The sequence below is a fragment of the Pleurodeles waltl genome, chromosome 12 (assembly GCF_031143425.1).
Source record: "Pleurodeles waltl isolate 20211129_DDA chromosome 12, aPleWal1.hap1.20221129, whole genome shotgun sequence".
NCBI lineage: Eukaryota > Metazoa > Chordata > Amphibia > Caudata > Salamandridae > Pleurodeles > Pleurodeles waltl.
Genome location: NC_090451.1, coordinates 246,878,244 through 246,897,410, shown reverse-complemented (window position 1 = coordinate 246,897,410; position 19,167 = coordinate 246,878,244). Strand labels below are relative to the sequence as shown.

Sequence of the window (19,167 nt, the reverse complement as noted above, 5' to 3'; positions counted from 1 at the left end):
TTTCGTTCATCCCAAACTGGTATCTCCTTTTCACTTGGGCCAATCTATCACCTTGCCTACTTTTTACGCACCCCCACATCCCTTTCATGAGGAGGTGAGACTCCACTGTCTGGATCCAAAAGGAGCGTTGGCGTTCTACCATGATCGTACCAAAGATTTCCGGGTGGACGATCAACTCTTTGTGGGTTTTGTGGGTGTAAAAAAATGGAGGGCGGTGCAGAAGAGGACCATTTCGCGATGGGTAGTCCTCTGCATCAAGATGCAACCCCCTGAGGGCTTGCACACTCATTTAACCAGAGCACCAGCTGCTACCACAGCGTTAGCAAGTGGAGTTCCAGTCCTGGATATCTACCAGGCCACAACGTGGGGCTCTTAACGTATGTTTGTGAAGCATTACTGCCAGGACAGTCAGGTCCCCAGAAACGGCTGTTTTGGCCATTCGGTCCTGCAGGACTTTTTGGTGTGCACTTGGTTTGTGGCCCACTACCGGGGATTGTATTGCTCGGGTATCTATTCTATCAATCTGCAACTAGAATCTCTATCAGATGTACAAGTTACTTACCTTCAGTAACAATATATCTAGTAGAGACATATTCTAGTTGCATATTCTTTACCGACCTGCTCATCCTCCCCTCACTGCGAACTGATTTCTAGGGACAGGTACTTCCCTTTAATGGCCCTAGTTTTGGCACACCATTCTGTGTTCTTCATGGCTCTTCACTACTATCATGAAAAGTTTTGAAAAGAAACTGAATTCAGTGCACGGGGTGGTGCCTATATACGACTGTGATGTTATCGCGGCAACAACTACGCCTGTGGTGTCGAATGACTGCGCGCAGGGGTACTGCTTGAAGAAAAATCTCCTGATCCAGTCTGAGGCCTGCGGGAAATTCTAAGGTAAGCAATCTGCAACTATAATATGTCTCTACCAGATATATTGTTATTGAAGGTAAGTAACCTGTACATTATTTATACAACGTTAGTAAAAATCAAAACTCTTAGCTATTGCCAGGCCTAAAAATCAAGAGAGGCAAATATTAAATTAAGTCCTGGCCTTATAAAGTAAGTCCTGTTGTTAATCTCATCTTACTCTGGGCCATAAAATGCCCAGCAACTCGGGGCAAGCATGTTGGTGCTAGTTGTGATTGGCTGGTTACACACTCTTTGTGGATGTTACGTGTTTTTAATTACAAAATTGTGACCTGAATAAAATGATTTTGGCGGATTATTTTCATTCAACCATTTCTGAAACTTTTTTCTTCATGGATGACTTTTGCGAGGTTGACAAAACTAACCTGGTGAAAAGCCTTGAGGAAGAAATATGTATTTTTTCAGGTTAGGTATATTTTTGCTCACCATAAAATCACAGTTATTTTCTCAGTTTTATTCTTTTTTTTAAAAGAATTTTACGCGGCGCGTTCACCTCCTACCCCAATGGTTTCTTGCCAGTCTTGTAAACCAGTTGCTGCACTCAGTTCTACTTCAACTCCTTTTTTGATTCCTTATCTCTTTATTACCTCGTGCCATCCTATCTATGCCTCCCCAACCTCAGGGCTCTCATTTTTTCGCTCCTTACCTTTATGGCATAGCCCTCTTTCACTTTTTTGTTTTTGTTATTTGTTTTTGAAGTACCTGCTCCCTTTAGACATACAAAACTACTGCATCCGTTTTCTAAATAAAGATTTACATTTTTAACAAAATCATTTATTTGTTGTAAAGATATTTTATACCTTTAACATTTCTCCAGAAATAGGTTGTCATCCTGTTTTTGTCAGACGAACTTGACTTGATTTCGGAAGGTCCTCAAAATAACAGAATTCCATTGAGTGCACCATTGGATGCTCATGTGAAGTTTTTCTGGAAACTTCAAAAGTTATGAGTTTCTTTTCTGATGTTTTCTGGTCCTGTCTGCATATACGTGCAATTCAAAGCCAGTTTTGGCTTTTGAGAAGAGAAAAAATGAAACCAGAATCCCCATGAATGCATTTTGTTCCTTTAAAGTATAACATTTTGACATACTGTTGTTGTGGCTCATATTTTAGACCAAATACCATTTACTTCTTGATTATTTAAAAAGCGTGTTTTATATGTTTTACTGCACGCATTTGTATATTTTACAAATAGAAGACAGTTAATATTTCAACACATCTTATTTTTGTTACAATCTGTTTTATTTTCTAGGAATCTGGTGAAATTACTGATAAGCAGTTTTTGAGGCAGAGAATGAACCTGCTGTCCCAGATGTCTGCAACTCCAATTGATTGCTTGTTTGAGGTGACACCCTAAACAGTTTTAATTAAATTCTTTGTCCTCTAATCATTTTTTACTTTTAGCTTGACAGCCGCTTTACATCCTTGAACTGCATAAACATTAGTGTAATGGGTTCATCCTTTTGAATGCATAAATGATAATCATGATAATATTTGTGGCTATGTTCACAACGAAGTCCATCAGCAATACACTAGATTTAATGAGATAAGGCAGGATTTAAAGTGAGAGTTGAAAGATAATATTACGTATCAAGTGCTCTTGGAGTCATCTCCTGGCTGCTGTGTAATGTCTGGCCACCTTTCTCCCAATGCTGTGCTTGCCCCGCACTTCTTATTAGGTAGTAGGCTGTTAACTGTCATTCAAGTCTTCTTACCTCCATAGCCCTCCTTCCGTGCTTGTTCTGTTCTGCTGAGGCTAGAACGTTCTCTGTGGGAGGTTAAACTAAATTTGTTTGGTGAATGAGACTGTTGTGCAGGTCAAACTCTACATCCTGAATTGTCTACTCGTGGCAAAGGGCTGTCTCCTTGTGAACAATAGACTTTAGGTGTTTTGGAAACAGGATTTAACTAAAGCAAAGACGTTGCATCTACAAATGTTTGGGTAATGAGTACTTGCTTAGACTGCAAGAGCTGAAGGTTCTATCCATTTTTTTTTTTTTTATTTGTGACAGAATACTATATTAGCCAACTACAGGTATGTTGATCTTACAGCTAGTTTGATGGCCTCTCTGAGGAATATATTTTGGATTTCTTTTAATTGACATTACAGATGCCCTGAATGCAGAGAATGTGGTGTGCTGAAACAAGTAGGTGGATGCACTGTATGCAGACATTTCCAATCACAGTTTGTTTTGTTTGATAACATATAGTTACTGGTATTTATTGGTGGTTAAGGATTTCCAGCATATTAGTGAGAGAAAGGGTAGGTGTTTTGGAGGAACTTGTGCTTATTCTTACCTGCAGGACAAGAGGGAACTTTAGCCTTGCAAATAGGACACATGACTTTCTATAAACCCAATCCATTCCACTTAAAACTTTAACATTACAGGTTAGATAGAGGTAGTTCCCCCTCCTACATTTTCTTTGTTCACAGATAAACAGCAGGGTAGCCTCATATTTCCAAAAGGTTTGGAGGAGACATTGTCATGGGACTTGGGGAATAATGAATTAATTTTTTTTTTTTTTCATATTCGCCCCTTAGTGGAGTATTTTACTTCCTTGTTGCAGCATACCCATCATTGGGTCTGGTGATAGCTCAGTAAACATCCATAGATCTACTAGAAACAGTATCCTTCATTAGACCTGCCGATAACCTAGTAACGTCTTTAAATTTGCTAGAAACAGTCACAACATCTCATTGTGAAAGAGCTCATGCTAAGTGCCTAACGTTGGAGTACTTAACTCATCTGTGAGAGGATGAAGTAATCAAAACTTTCCCTTGTTAGCCTGTCCTGTTCTGTGAATCGTCGAGGTTGGTGTTCCTTCCTCACCTAAGAGTTGCATCATATTTTAGTTTTGCAGTTGCAAGGCATCCTCACTAGTGGTTGGGGAAATTAATATATACAATTCTGTGAAACCACACCCTACTATATCTTCCCTGACTAGGCCTTTTTGTGTATCCTGTTTCATTTAACTTTTCAGCAAGAACAACATTTACCTAACTAACACGTGAAAGCCCTTCTTGGAGAAAAATATTTTTTCCATGTTTGTGTTTTTTCAATTTGAGTGGCAGCCCTCGCACCTCTTCATAAATTACTTTCTTTAATCTATCTCTGCCATAAGAAAACTTTGCCTGACACCTAACTACCAAAGAGCTGCTGGCAACAATGCATTCAAAGGTTTATTGCAAGCCCTCTAACGTATTTTTCATTTTTTGTCCAAAATGTTAACTGTGATGATTGTGAACTTGGAATTCGGAAAGGTCCCCCTAACCCATAGGGAAGCCACCAGCACTTTATGGAATTTATTTTTGTTCAGCATAGGAAAATAACAATTGAGTCCTTTTGGTTTTACTGAAAATAAAAATGCTGAGCTGACTATAATGATATGGTGGCACTCCTGGCACTACAATATTGCTGCAATTACTCCAGTTGTGAGCCCAAGCACTTTCATCACAAAAGTTTTCTAAAGTGACTGGTAACGGAAAACAACCGACGGCTGCTATAGGCAGGTTTAGATGGATTATCTTCCACACAAACAACTTCTGGACCCATTTTCTAAAGTAATGGCCCCTTTTGACTGGAAGTAGACTTGAAAGAACATATATTTAAAAGATTTTGTGTTATTGCTAGAGAGAAGTGATATTCAGCAATTTACATTTAGTGTCTTGTATATTTTGTTCTCACATGTGCGTACATCTTCTTAATGTTTCCTTACCTCATGACTGTTTCTCCATGTACCAGAAATGTCTGAAAATCGTTCCCCCAGCAATAGTTCTTCAGTGCTGCCAGTTGGCATCATGCAGCTTCAGCCATGACTCCACCCATGGCATGTCACTGGAGTATTGTGGATCCCAGTCACCATGCTGGCGTCACTCTTTGTTTGTTCAATGCCTCATTGACATTATTCGGAGCTAGCTTGTGTTTCACTGACGAGATTCCTCTGCATTTTCACAACTACTAGGTCAAATGTCTCCTCGTAAGAGGTCAGGGTTTAAATCCTCATACTGTGGCCTGAGGAAAAGGTACTTCTCAGATCTACATCGAAACGTCATCAGCGTTTAAAATACTCAAACAAACCAATTTTCTAAGCCTCATTCAAGAAAAGGTGTGGCTTTAGAAGAATCCTTAAATTCAACGAATACATTTGGTTGTTTGCTGTCTATGGAATACCTTTGTCTGTTTTTCTTTGTATACGTGTGCATGTAGTTTGGATTATTCAAACGTATTTGTTCCCTTTTTCACACAGGACACAGCGTACTTGCTTGAGATACATTATAAAAGTAATAATGATTATGCTGGGTGAAGGCTTTTTTGATAATTGGCTCTGTTTTTTCTTGAATTTACTTGGAAACGCAATACCTGTATACAGCCATTGTTGCAATTAGAAACATCTATATTTTTTTAAAACTACATCACTAATGAGAACCTCTGGTCGTTGAAAATAATGAAAATCATTCTGGGCACTCAACATTTAAATAGCTGGTAAATGAACTGTACAAATATTTGTATGTATATTTCGTTAGTCAGGAAAGCACGTATTTGCAATTCTGAGGATCAAAACAAAGCTTGAAATACTTTAATTGGTTATTTGCAAATTATACATATTTGCTGAAACCGGATTTCCACACATCATTTGTACGCTATATAGATTTATCAGTAAACCTGCATGTCAGTGGGAAGGTTTGTGCCCCTTTCAATGTCAAATGTCTGCTGGTAAATGACTGTGTTAAAACATTATGTTTTAGTAATATAATTATTAAAAGTGAGAGCTTTTAACTATGAACTGTTAAACTTTTCTGCCCCTGTCTGGATGACAGTGCTATTGGTTACCAAAGAGGCCAGTCATGGCTCATGCATGCATTTGCTAGATTTTTATTATACATAGAGCAAAAGTTTAGTCTAATAAATCCAAAAATGAGTACAGCAGAGATGCTGAACTCACATATTTGAAGGTACCCTTGTATGTGATAATAAAGGTAAAAGGTGACTCAACTCAGTAAATTAAAATATTTGCCCAGGATCGCACAATTTGAGACAAGTTTATGTTTATGGTTCAAGCTCATTAAATTAGGACAAGTAGATTACTCAAGTCCCTAGATCTGTGAGTCTGATAACATTTTCCAGTTTTTTTTTTCAAGGCTTACTTGTCATGCAGAAAGGCATGGCCAAAATCTTGCCTCTGAGCCAAGACCTGCTGGCCCTCAATATGTGACATTTACTGGCTTCCTTGGAATTCCAGGATGCCTACTTCTGTCTGCCAATCCTCCTCGATCCAACATTAACTGAGGTTCATGGGGGATCCAATCAGTTAATGGTTCTATTCTCCCGCCATACATATTTACATAAGTGCTGACAGTGGTGACAGCTTTGCTCTAATGAACGGGAGAGAAGTTGCAGTTCCTGACAACATCTTTAGCACTTCAGTGACTCTTCTCCCTGACTTGGGCTTTACTATCAAATTCCAAAAGTCTTACCTCGCTCCAGCAAACTTCATAGATATGGTGCTTAAAATGGCCCACATAAAGACTTTTCCTCAACCTCCGAGGTTAATGAATATTTAGGGGATATATTTGATTCAGGCCCTGATCCCGATTCTGCTCACCATATGTCTGCTTGGTCTTATCGGCTTGTACATCCTGTTGGTAGCTTATGCCAGTTGTCTAATAAAATGCCTTCAGTTGTGCCTGAGAACATAGAAAAGAGAATGGTTGCAACATCATAGAAGAATCTTGACTTAGATGCAGATCTTCGTCAGTTCACCCAGATCTCTACTGGTGACTGACCCTCTCCAGCATTTTGTAGGTCATCCCTTCAGCCTGCCTCAGGCCCAGGCTACCATAGTCATATATGCCTCCTCACTAGGTTGTGGGGCTTATAATGGTGACATGAGAATGTGTGATTTTGGTTTGCATCTGAGCAACGTCTTCTCAAAAAAACGTGCTGGAACTGCGCGCATCTCGCCTTGCAGCAGCTCGACTTACAGGCTCCCTCAGCCTGGCAGCGGATGCTCGTGGTCACCTATTACGAGGAGACTATGAGCTAGACCTATACTCTGAAGTGACAGAGAAGAGATGATATTTTTCAATTCGAGGTGCCCATCATAGATCAGTTGCCCATAGACTGATACAGGAGGTGTCCTTGGTGTTATGCCATACACTTCCATCTGAATCATTCCCTAGGGGATGCCGTTGAGTTCTGTTGCCCTCAGTGCCTGCTGTCAACAATTTCAATTATTCTGCTTCTATCAAAGGTCCAGCAAAAAGTGTGGGAAGATCCAACACATTTGATTCTAATTACATGAGTCTGCGTGACGAGGAATCTGTGGGCATACTGGGTAACCCTGAAAAATATGGTTAACAAAAGTAATTAACTTTCTCTTTTTCCAGAAGTGAGCTTTTCCCCAAGGTGCACTAGGAATGGTTGCTTGCTAATAGAATCCATAACTATGTATTCCTTTATCTCTGTAATTTCCCTTTGTTATTTTTTTGACAGATCAAAAGATGTATGTGAGGAAAAGCACTTTATGCGGGATCACCCAAGATTTTTGCAGAATTTTATTGTTTGCTTTTAGACTCTGCACATTGGGTCACTCCTGTCCAGTGTATGCGCTCTGGCCCCTAAAATATATAGAAATGGGCTAATCTTTGATTGACTTATGTTAACCACTCTATAAACCATAGCATATTGTGTAGAAATACAGACAACATGAAAAGTTAAATGTCTGTGGACTGCAACGCTCAATGTGAGATCCACTAGTATGACAAAGGGAAAACATGGCTTCAGGCCTAGCATTGCAGTATGATTACTGCAATGTAAAACCTGCAGTGCGACCTATTAAAATAACCCTTTTTAACAGGTGAAAACGTCCCTTTTAAAAAAACGCTTATGTAAACCTTGTATCCCACAAGGTAAGGTGCATGGTATTTGAAAGTGGCACATGTAGAAAATTTATGTTACCATGTCCCTACATTGACAAAGCCCTAAAACCTATTGCACTGTGGTAGGTTTATCTGTCCTATGTAAACAACCAGAGTGCAGATTAAAATACTATAAGTGTATCTCCAGAAGCGGACATGTTCCAAAACTAAATAATTAAACCAGTATTTTAAGAGTTATTAAAATCCAATTCAATAGTAAAAGTCACAAATTCTAATTATTATTAAAGAAAAGAAACTTTTAAAAAGTTACCCTTTCCTTGCCTGAACTGTCAGAAGAATAATTAGCATAGGCCTCTTCTAGCCCCCAGCCTGGCTCAAGCCTGGGAGTAGGTGTAAGAGAGGCGCAAAGTACCTCAAAGGAGCAAACAGTATGGTAAACTGAATGGGAAAATATGTCTGTCTCCTGAACTCCACAGAATATTTAGAGTGGGGGCTGAGGGCATCTTAGTGATACCACACTGTCAAAGCGTGCAGGTCTGTTGAGACACATGTAACAATTGAGACGCACTTGAAAGGGACAGATCAGGATGTTAAGACAATTCTTAAGCAACCCCTATGTGGTTGCTGAAGGACTCTACTTTTCTCCTACCAGACATCTGTCTTCTGGTTGTCAGGCTGGACTTTAAGTGTTAAATGTAGGAGGACACTGGGGATTTTCCTGTGACACTCTCATACACACCAGCAGACCCCAGAATCCAACTTTAATGTGGCTGAGATTTTTCCCATGTTGAAAATGTTATGGCACATGGTATTTTGGGCTTACATGCGTAAGGCAAACAGGAACTACAGAAAAAGTGGTTAAGGTTGCCTCTATGAACATTTTCCTCATTTGGTTCAGAGCACCAATGAGTCCTCTCCAATCATTAATTAGTGCCAGGCATAAATGCAACACCCCAAGACACCTTCATCAGATAACTGCAGAACTTGTGAATGATTACCAGGCAAACTGAACCTGCTGCACTTAGCATCTTTGACAAGGACCAGAGGAGGTTGGACCCTTTCTACTTGAGATCGAAAGGCAGGAAGACTTCCAAGAATCATAAGGCTGATTCCCTGGATGGCTGTAGGAACAAAAAACTGATAAGGATATACCTGTAAAGAATCCCATCTGGCCAGTGGCAACTGCACCTTGACTGGACTTTGCTGTTGCCCTCTACCTGACACCCAGAGAGTCTCTAAGTGCTCCGTCTGATGTCCAGGGGGACTTGGAAGTGTAACCCTATGGTTGTTTTGGCCACCAAAAGAAGTTTGTGAACTTTTTCACAGTGTTTGCTCCAGATTGTGAAGGGGATTTACTGCAAAAAGTAAGCCTGACTTGTCTGGAGCACACAGTTAATACTGTGCAAACATAATACACAGGTCATTACATGATTGTGAAATGTATTATTTTACAATTATATAATATACAGTATCCATAAGAAAATAGATAGGCATCAAGTATACTGAAATACAGCAAGATGTAGTCTACATAGCGTGTACATAACCAATGTTATTTGCTATACAATCCAGGTACATAGAGTACACTATATCATTTGGATATATATTAAATATTGAGAGTTTATTTATAGATCACTTCTTGATACCTGATACCCCTGACACATGTTTTGTCAGATTGACTTCTTAAAGGCTATCAATAAGTTTCTTCTGTAAGTTGGAATAAGTAACTGGACAAGTACAGAAAAAGACCTTCTGTCACTCTATAAGCCACTAATATATGTAACAAGTCACGTAAGTATACTGTGAAGTACCAGTCATTGTGTATGCACCATCAAGAGATAGTCCTCCAAAAACATGCAGAATTAAGTTCATTATATAGGAAGCAAGAACTTAATCCACAAGCCTCAAGAGGAGATTCCATGTAGGTAGTCGGTACCAAAGCAGCAAAATTGTAGCCAGTGTGCAACAGTACTGGGTCCGTTTTGCACATTTTTGAACCAACAACCCAGTTCCAAAAGAGTAAAAGCGGAAAGTATCCGACCAACTGTTCCGTGGAATCAGATTCAATTTCAGGTTTGTCCCTTGTGAAGAAGACTCCTTAGTTTTCAGAAAAACAACAAAGAAAGACTTAGAAACTTTTGGGAACTTTTCTTCTTCCAGGCCGTAGTGTGGCCAATATACTTTGTGCGTCTGACTCACTCTTCAATGTGGGCTGCCTCAAATTGCTACCATTGGCTACCTTTGGTGTTTTTTAAGCTATTTTCATCTAAATCTTTAAAAATTCATATCTCGGGTTTCCCTTACTGGATTGTTGTTGCTTTGGTGTCATCTAGCTTACTAAAATGTTGTATTTTGTTTATAAACTTGAGTGGAATTTGTTTATGTTGAGTTTTTAACTTTTTAACTTTGTAGATCATTGGTTCCCAAACTGTGCGTCCTAGCACCCCAGTGCACTGCCGAAACCAGCCAAAGATTCCATGGTCACAGTTGCTGAGCAGAAACCTAATACCTCCATGACGTTGCTCTCAGCACCCATGTTGTGCAGGTGGAGACGCAAGGACAGCTTTGGCCTTCTGCATGAACAGTACAGACAGAAAAAAGCATTTACTTGACTCACTCTGCCCTTTGCAAGTCTTTGACACAGCGGGTCTTTCCAGGAGAAGTGAAATATTCACTTGAAACATTTCATTCTGTACTGTTTCATATTTCAGCTCTCTCTCTCTCAGACCTTGATGGGAAGTTCAATTAGCCAATGTTGTGAAAAAATAATTTCTCTCCTTCCAGAATAGGAAAAGGGGACTAAATACTTGATACCTAATTCATACTCTTGTGCTGGGTGTGTGTCTTAACTTGCTCCAATCTCCGGTAGTTGCCAGCAGTACAGAAAAACGAATTCTTTGCATTTAAAAAATGAGTTATACTTTTCTGAGAGAATGCTGCAGTTTGAATTGGCAGGTTTTTTTTTCACTGAAGATGGACTATGCAAAATGTTCCATGGAGAGAAAGTTTATTTTGCTTCTCCTCACTAGCGGATTTGTAACACCACTTGGCAGCAGTTGTTCTGTCCTGTAAAGTGTCTTTCTGGTTAATGCGGTTTCTGTCAACCAGTATTATTTACGTTATGGCAACTACACATTTCACAAAACTACATAAGCTACAGAAACACATCATAATTGTTTAGCATATGAAATTACATTGGTGCTCAGCCTCAAGAAAAAACTATTGAAATTCCTACTTTATAAAAATAAACCTGGGGGTATTAAGAAAGGATGTCTGACTGCAGCTGCATTATGCAAGCAAAGAGACAATTACATTTTGAGGAGTCACTTTATTAATGGTGAGTTATAGTACTATATTTGCAGTGACAGTAGTATATTAAATCATAAATAAAGGTATTTTTGTACATCAGACCCTCTGAACAGTCACTTTTAGACGCCTCAAATTCTGCAGTTAAAGAAAATGAGGCACAGTGAGGTGAAATGGTCCATGATCACACAATAACATTCACACACTGATAGGCTTTGTGATGCTCAGCTGCATTTTCAAGTAGGACCTCTCAAGCACCACACGCCTAACTCTAAGTTTGTGAATGCAGACATTTTACCATACTGTAGAATTTAGAATTTCCATGTTCATATATCTTGTGTATCACTGTACAATTCTGCGTCTGCAAATCATGACTATGATTTTGCCCTTGAAAATGTATTTGCCTGCAAATTTAGGTTGGATTAGGTGCACAAATGCATTTAAAAATCAATCACACAACATGTGGCTTATCCGCATAAGGGATCTGCTGCCTCTCTTTATAGAAACAGGCTAAGTAAAACAAGTTGGATTCAGTCAGTTGGGTAGGACCTCAAAGGAGATGAATTATGGGAAAATTATTTGTAGAGTAGCTGAAGCCTCTTTGGCTTTCATCAGGAGGGGCCAAGTCATCATGCTCTGGCCAAAAACGGCCAAATCGTAAGTGGTGCAATGTTACTGACTAAAACTATGACTCACCCTCTGCCAGTCAATAGGTGATGTAGCACTCACAGAGTGATTCAGCTACAAACGAACATAGGCTCCATTGGTCCATTGAGTTACATAAAGGCCTGTGCAGGAGTTCCCAAACTGTGCGCCGTGGCACCATGGTGCCACTGGCTGGTTTTTAGCTGGGTGTGTCCAACTCCAGGCTGAGCTTGCACAAACAGCAAACAGATGCAGTCATTGCATGGCCAGAGGGCGCACAAATATCGTGAAAAGAGAGAGTAGACATAGCCTTGCATTGCATGCACTATTCTCAATACCTTCATTCTAATTATTTTCAGGAATTAAAATGGAAGTACCGCAGATACTGGGCTTGCAACAACCTCCCCCGTCCCCTTCCTGCCAACCGGTCAAAAAAAAGTAATGTAATGGAGAGCCGTAGCCAACTGTCAATTGGTCAAGGGAGCCACTGTTCGAAAAAGTTTGGGAACCACTGGTTTAGGTACTTCTGAATGCTTTACACATTTCTGTTAAGTGAAACATGTCTGCTCTGTGATATAGCCACCATTGGTTGAGCTTAGACTTAATTTATTGATGCATTTGACTGGACCCCACAGGATAGTTACTTTTACTTTATTACTTGAGGCGGACACCAATCCACTCCAACTAATAAACCATTTTCTAGGCATATATTAAAATTAAGAAAACAATGGACAGTATAATATTTAATTGGTGTTTATTTATTGTGCAGCTCATTGCATCTGGTAACCAGGAAGAAGTGGAGAGGCTGTTAAGTCAAGCAGAAAGTGATGAAGATACTGTACAGAAAATGTGCCATCCTCTTTGCTTCTGTGACAGTTGTGAAAAGCTGGTTTCAGGGTAAGGTACAGTGTTCAAAACCTAAGGTGTTTGCTAACTCACAGAGTTCCTTAACAAGTGAAAGGTGTGCTGATTGAGGTTTTTCATAGGATAAATCTTGAGCTATTCACCAATTCAAACTTGCAATAATAACTTGCATTTGGAGATTTTGCCCTACCTTTTAAGTGATGCCTGACATTGTTTTTTGTATTTGTGATGTTACATACTGTGGCACATTGGATGTTTTAGCTAATGCCAGTCTAACTCTTGGCATTCGTATTGCATCATGAATCAGTGACTGTAGTGGACAGGGTGTAAAAGAGACAGAGTGGAGGATAGATTGCATACTGGTTTTCTTCAGTGTTCTAACTCCTCCTCTTCCACATTAGGTTATGTGATTGGGTCCCCACCATCTCTGTGTGAGATGTATACATGTATGTGCTGCTTGAGAACATTAATAAAAGAAGTTCTTAGTTGGCAATGAGATATACTTCTAGCTTGGTTATAAGGAGGGATAACATTTATGTTTTTTAAAGGTAACTCAGGTGACTTGCTCTTATGAAATAAGGATTGTAATAAGCAAATAATTTCTCTGGGCAGTCAAGACGGACCACTCATAAGTAACTAATGCATCCATCTACATTAGCAGTGGCAGGATGGAGGGTAGGTTATGGGTTACAGTAAACTGTGTTAGTTATTCATTTTATGATCCAGAGTCACTTGATTACCAGTACTTTACTGAAGAGTTGTGGACCATACTTACTAATCCGTGATGTACTGCCTTCTTTTTAGGAAGTTGAATGATCCTTCTATTGTCACACCATTTTCCAGAGATGATAGGGGATACACGCCACTTCACATTGCTGCTATCTGTGGTAAGACTTTCTTCTTGCATGCTACGGATGTGGAGGAGAAAGCTTTGTATATTGCTTGTGGCAAACATGTTTTATCTGATTAGATTGTGATATATGTTTTACTAATATAGTTAAGTCCCCCAGTACTAAATAACAACTGCTCATTTACATTTTATTAATAGATAGTCCAATATACATTTGTTATGATCTCGTTTACAATAATAAAATATATTACAATGTAATAACAAACACAGTGTACATTGTTCCATCTTTTAACTGCAGCTACATTCCTTACTTGGAAGTATTTCCTGGTGCTCCTTTGAAAATAATCAAAACAGCATACCAAAGCTCATTATCTTTTGGCACTGTTAAAAGTGCCAGAACATTGAGTGTTAACAGTATAGTATTTAAAAAAAAAAAACTCAAATGAACCATTATGTTCTTCTAGAAAGTTCGGACATAAAAGAATAATATGCCTTAACGTTACTACGGATTCACCACTAAGTGTACGTATACATACATTATAAGGTATCATAGCTTTTTCTATTACAAGCAAAATAATATAGATTAGGCCAAATCTTAAGTCCCTGGAATTCGCGTTGGAACTTGCATTCCCAAAATATATCTTTTAACTATACACCATTTTTTTTTTTTTATTCTTCAGGTCATTTATTTCACTTTCTACACTTAACTGATTTATAAGTTTAATATTTATTTTTCCTGCAATTGTTACATGTCCTGTCACTAACCACTAATTAGTGTTTTTTTTGTGGACTACAAGTTCCGTATGATCATGCAAGAATACTTACAAATGTAAATAGGCTGACATCTTTTGTAAACAGTTCTCTTCAATGGCAACTTCATTGGTGTGATCAAGTGTGTTATTACTGGAAGTACAATTTGTGTCTGTACAGATGACCAACTGCAACTCTGCAATGTTCCTGTCTTGAGTTTTTCTATAGATTGCAAAATTGCCGGCCTAAGATAAACATTAATTCTCTTTATGGTAAACAATTTGAAATGACCTCTGCCTTAATAAAAATAATAAAAAAAAAAAAAAAACATTTTCCATTCACTGTATTATGAGTTCTTTTTCAGCCTTGTTGAAGACTCCCTTGAGGGATGGTCTTATATTTAATTGATTTAGTTGTTTAAAACCATAGTTTTAGACATGTGAATCTTCCATTATATGACTGTATAGTGACTCCTCCCTAAAATGTAATAATGTCATCCTCTGCTTAGCAAGAGTAATCAATACTAAATGGCGAGAAAAACACTGTTACTTTCATTAATTTTCTTATGTCTTTTTTAATTTACCTGCAAATTTTAAACAGTACATGTATCTACCCTGTTCAAAGAAGTCAAACTGGTTAATAACCTATGTGCCCTTTTAGGCAAAGAGCTTGAAGTAATTTGAAGTTCTACTTACTCAAGAAGTAAGAGATTGTACCATTTGAGCTTCATATTAGTCTGAATTCTTTCAAATCTGCTTTGCGAAGAAGGCAGCTATTCTGGTACTGAACAGTGTAGCCTGTGTGCTTGATGAAAAATGTGGATTTGTCTTAGACAAAATCAAGTCTGTTTCAGAAACAAATTCCAGACCCACAGTATAATTACATTGTAATTCATAATAATGTTACCCAATAAAAAAGGAGGGAAAAATATGTATCATAATTAGATTCTGTTAAATACTGCATCATGCATGTACAGAATATGTTTAACGGTGCACTGAAACTGTCATTTTAAAGAAGTCAAAATATATTATTTTCACAGGTATATATAGATTGAGGGAAAACATGAGGAATGTGTATTTCACTGCTTATTATAGGTGATGTAAAATTCATACTAATGCGGTGATTACCATACTGAGTCGTAACCCACTGGTTAGTCGCAAGTTGATTTTCAGAGGGTCACAAAAGTACAAGCAATAAATAAATAAAAATGCCTCTAAATTCTATGTTTAATTGGTCACATTTACTGTGTTTCAGAGACAGAGGTCAAATGTCAAACTATGTTTTCTCAAAAATTGCTGCTTAAGTTTTTTTAACACAGGGACTTACAAACTCTACTCACCCTCTCATCTTGCAGTCTGAGAAAGAAAAGTAAACTTAATTAAGTGATATTCTTACTGTGGTACAGAATGTGAAAGGAAAGGCTGTAAGATGTATTGTTTAGTAACACACAACACAATGCACAGCCCTGTAAATGAACTGTACATGTTCGGCAGTTAGCCCAACTTGGTATGTACCAATTTAAAGTGTGTGATAGATATGTTAACACATGAAGCATGTCCACCACTACTTTTGTGTTTTGTTCCTCAGTATAAAAGCAATCAAAATATGTTTTAAAAAATTGATACAAAGATTTTAATAGGATCAAAACAAATCAAGACACCCTACTTGGTGGTGCACAAAAGATAAATATTCACTGAAACCCGATTTCCACGTATTGTCATTTATGCGCTGTGTAGTTTTATCAGTAAAACTGTATGTCTGTGCAAATTTAGTGGCCATTTCAATGGAAAATGTGAGGTCTGTAAATGACAATGTGCTACCACATGATGCTTTAGTTATATTAAAAAATTAACCACCTCATGTCCATTGAAGCTATGTGGGTCGTGAAAGTTTGTTGTTGTAAAAATTGGGACATGGTTCTAAAAGGTTTAGGAAGCACTAGTTTAATGGATAGTGACAGAAGTATCTGAGCGGAGCAGCATGTAAGCGCCACCCCTGTGTGCTGACATTTATTCTTTTGTTTTCACTCTTTCGACCGTGGATTTGGTGCTCTTTCGCCTGTTTGACAATTTTTACAAACTGAATTCTAGGGTGCAAGTAAATGATGTCTACACTTAAAACTAAGCGGTTCGGACCATGATGTGACACGTACATGGATGTTGGTGATTGACACGCACAAGGTGTGACTTTGGTGTCCGGGCTTGGGCCATAACTCCAAGTCTTGTGATGAATCTGCCCTCATGCATCCAAAGGCAATCTGGGATCATGATGCTAGGTTGCATTTTGCTGAGCAGCAATAGAAGTCCTAGATCTTTTGTAAATCCTGCTCCAAGTCGAGGGCATGGATCCGTTCCTGCTTTCTAGGCCAAACCTGTGGGAGGTCACCTTTGCAGTCAGTCATCAAATTGCAGTGCATCTTGAAGAGGAAATGCAGGAAGCCGAACTGAGACTCAACTCCATCTTACCACGCTTAAAAACGTTTGAGTGTGTGAAAAGGCCACTCTTTTTTGCTCCTGATCTCCGATTTAGACGTACTGTGAACAGGACTATTATGATCCTCCACAACAATTCCACCTGCAGTACCAAGAAGAAATCCTTTGCCTTACTTCTTCTTTATTGTGTGACTTGCAGTTCATGCTTTCTGACTATCGCAGGCGCTTTCCTCCAGCTGCCTCACAACCTTCTTCACCAACTCTGCCTACACCGAACCAGCCTTCAACTCCACAGCCACAACGGCCTCTACTGTCACCTCCATCTACAACACACACTCTGCAAATGATTCCCCTCCATGACCCCACATCTCCAGAGGGTGAAATGGAAGAAGGGCAACTTCCTAATACTCTGTCTGAATGGGATGATCATATGATTTGGATGCCATCATCTCCCACACCACTTCCTGTGGATTCTCCCCTCAAAGATATTGGAGGCTTCCATAATCATCTTAAGAAGGCAGCAGATTTGATCTTCTAATGCCCACAAAGCAAGCAGACTGTTTTTTATACAATTTTAAGGAGCAGGGTCATAAGACCATTAGAGCTATGCCCATAATCGACTATATCTGGGAAGAGGGCATTAAGGTAATGAAGACCCCAGCTTCGGTAGCAGCTGTGCTACTATGCTTCTTTTTTTTATTTTTTTTTATACAAAGCTCCTGAAGATCCTTCCACATGTCTTGCTGGGCACCCTAAGCCAGATTCAGTAGTCACACAGGCAGCCCCCAACATAGATCCAAGAACCCGTCGATACCTCTTTCAGCCCCTCCAGACAAGGAAGGTAGGTGCCTCAACAATAGCGGTAAAAGATTTTCCTCCAAGTCAGCACTGACCGTACGAGCAGCAAACCCGTTAGGAGGAAGGTACGACCACGAGATGTGGTCAGATATCACTCTGTACCTAGACAAATTACCTGACGACATTAAAGTGGAAGCTAAAAAAGTCTTACAGGAAGGTGAATGCACATCTTCTGAAATTATAGACATGGACTAGTTGCCAGTACCGAGTTCAGGCAGCTAGCAGGTGCAGCAGCGCTCCAGCGTCAAGGCTGGCTCATGGCTAACTTTTCTCGACCACAGGGTCAAGCTAAGATTTTAGATCTTCCTTATGATGATGAAGCCCTCTTTGGCAAGCATGCGTATAAGGCCAAGTCTTTGGGAATCGTACAGTATAGAAAACCACATGTTCGTGGTGCTCGAGGAAGAGTTTAGTCTTCCTATAGAGGAGTCTACCAGCGTTTTCACTACCCCACTTATCCATCAGCATCACAACAGTATCGAACCCCATACCAACAAAGAGAGGCACTTCAGGGGGCTTGTAATAGACCACTTCCAAAAGGAAAATTGGTTCGCCAAAGCAAGGCTACCCACCGCCGTCAATGAACTGTGGCAGGCTCCGGGTACTGCACTGATTTCCCCTTCCAGGCTAGTGGGAAGAATAAGCAACCACTTTCAACACTGGCAAGAGATAACCGACTAATGGGTCTTAGACCTTGTCCAATTTGTCCACAAATTGGAATTCTTCCAGACTTTTCTGCTAAACACACCTCAACCCTCCATACAAAAACACCTACGACTCCTCAAGTTGCAGGTCAAAGCCATGCTCAGAAAAGGAGCTATAGAAAGAGTTCCCATTGCTCAGAAAGGAAAAGGTTTCTACTCCCGTTTCTTCTTGGTTTGCAAGAAGTCAGGGCAGTGGCGACCGATTCTGGGTATAAGAAGCGTAACAACTACCTTAACAAAACACTCATTCCGCATGGTGACTTACAGGACGTATTGCAGCTCCGAAAGAAAGGAGACTTTGTCAACCTTGGATCTCCAAGATGCATATTTCCATATGCCTAGCCACCCAAAGAACAGAAAATCTTTAGGATTCAGAGTAGCCGGGATCCATTATCAATTTGTTCCCTAAGATAACATTAACTCATGCCCTCGCCATGCGCAGTTTTTTCGTAAACAAATTTGACCACAAAAATTACATTGATATTATCAATGATGTTATCAAAGATGTCATGCGTGCAGTAATTTGTGGTGTAATTAGCAGTGCATGGCGAGGGCGCGTGTTATAGTTACCTTAGGGCACAAGTTATAGTTACTTGAGATACCGCTAACAGGTGAATTTCTATGGTTTTGTACCTTTAAAATGTGAGTCTTTGTGAGAACTATAATGGCCCTGTAACCTTTGGTTTTGTAAGTGAATTTCTCTGTTTATTTTTTTTAATTCCATTTCCTATCTATAACATCCCTGTAACTTTTGTTTTTCCAGTGAATTTTATGTTTTTTTATTTTAACATAAGATAATTTTCATTACTATTCATTAATCCAACCACTTCTACGCACGGCCGAAGGCCAGGCCCTGCAGCCAATCTCTATACCCACCCAGCCTTTAGCCGTGCTCAGCGGGATTGGCTTCAGGGCCTGCAACCAACCGCTATAACCAGCCAACCCCGCGCCT

At 39.4% G+C, this 19,167-nt stretch overlaps 1 protein-coding gene across 2 annotated transcripts in view; it reads left to right on the top strand.

Moving 5' to 3' along the window:
• ANKRD27 (ankyrin repeat domain 27) overlaps positions 1–19,167 on the top strand; it is a 494,829-nt gene that overhangs the window by 273,976 nt on the left and 201,686 nt on the right. For both annotated transcript variants that reach the window (XM_069217700.1, XM_069217699.1), the window contains 3 exons: positions 2,182–2,274; positions 12,527–12,654; positions 13,426–13,508. In XM_069217700.1, the coding sequence (XP_069073801.1) occupies positions 2,182–2,274; positions 12,527–12,654; positions 13,426–13,508 (304 nt within the window). The remainder of the gene's footprint in view (positions 1–2,181; positions 2,275–12,526; positions 12,655–13,425; positions 13,509–19,167) is intronic.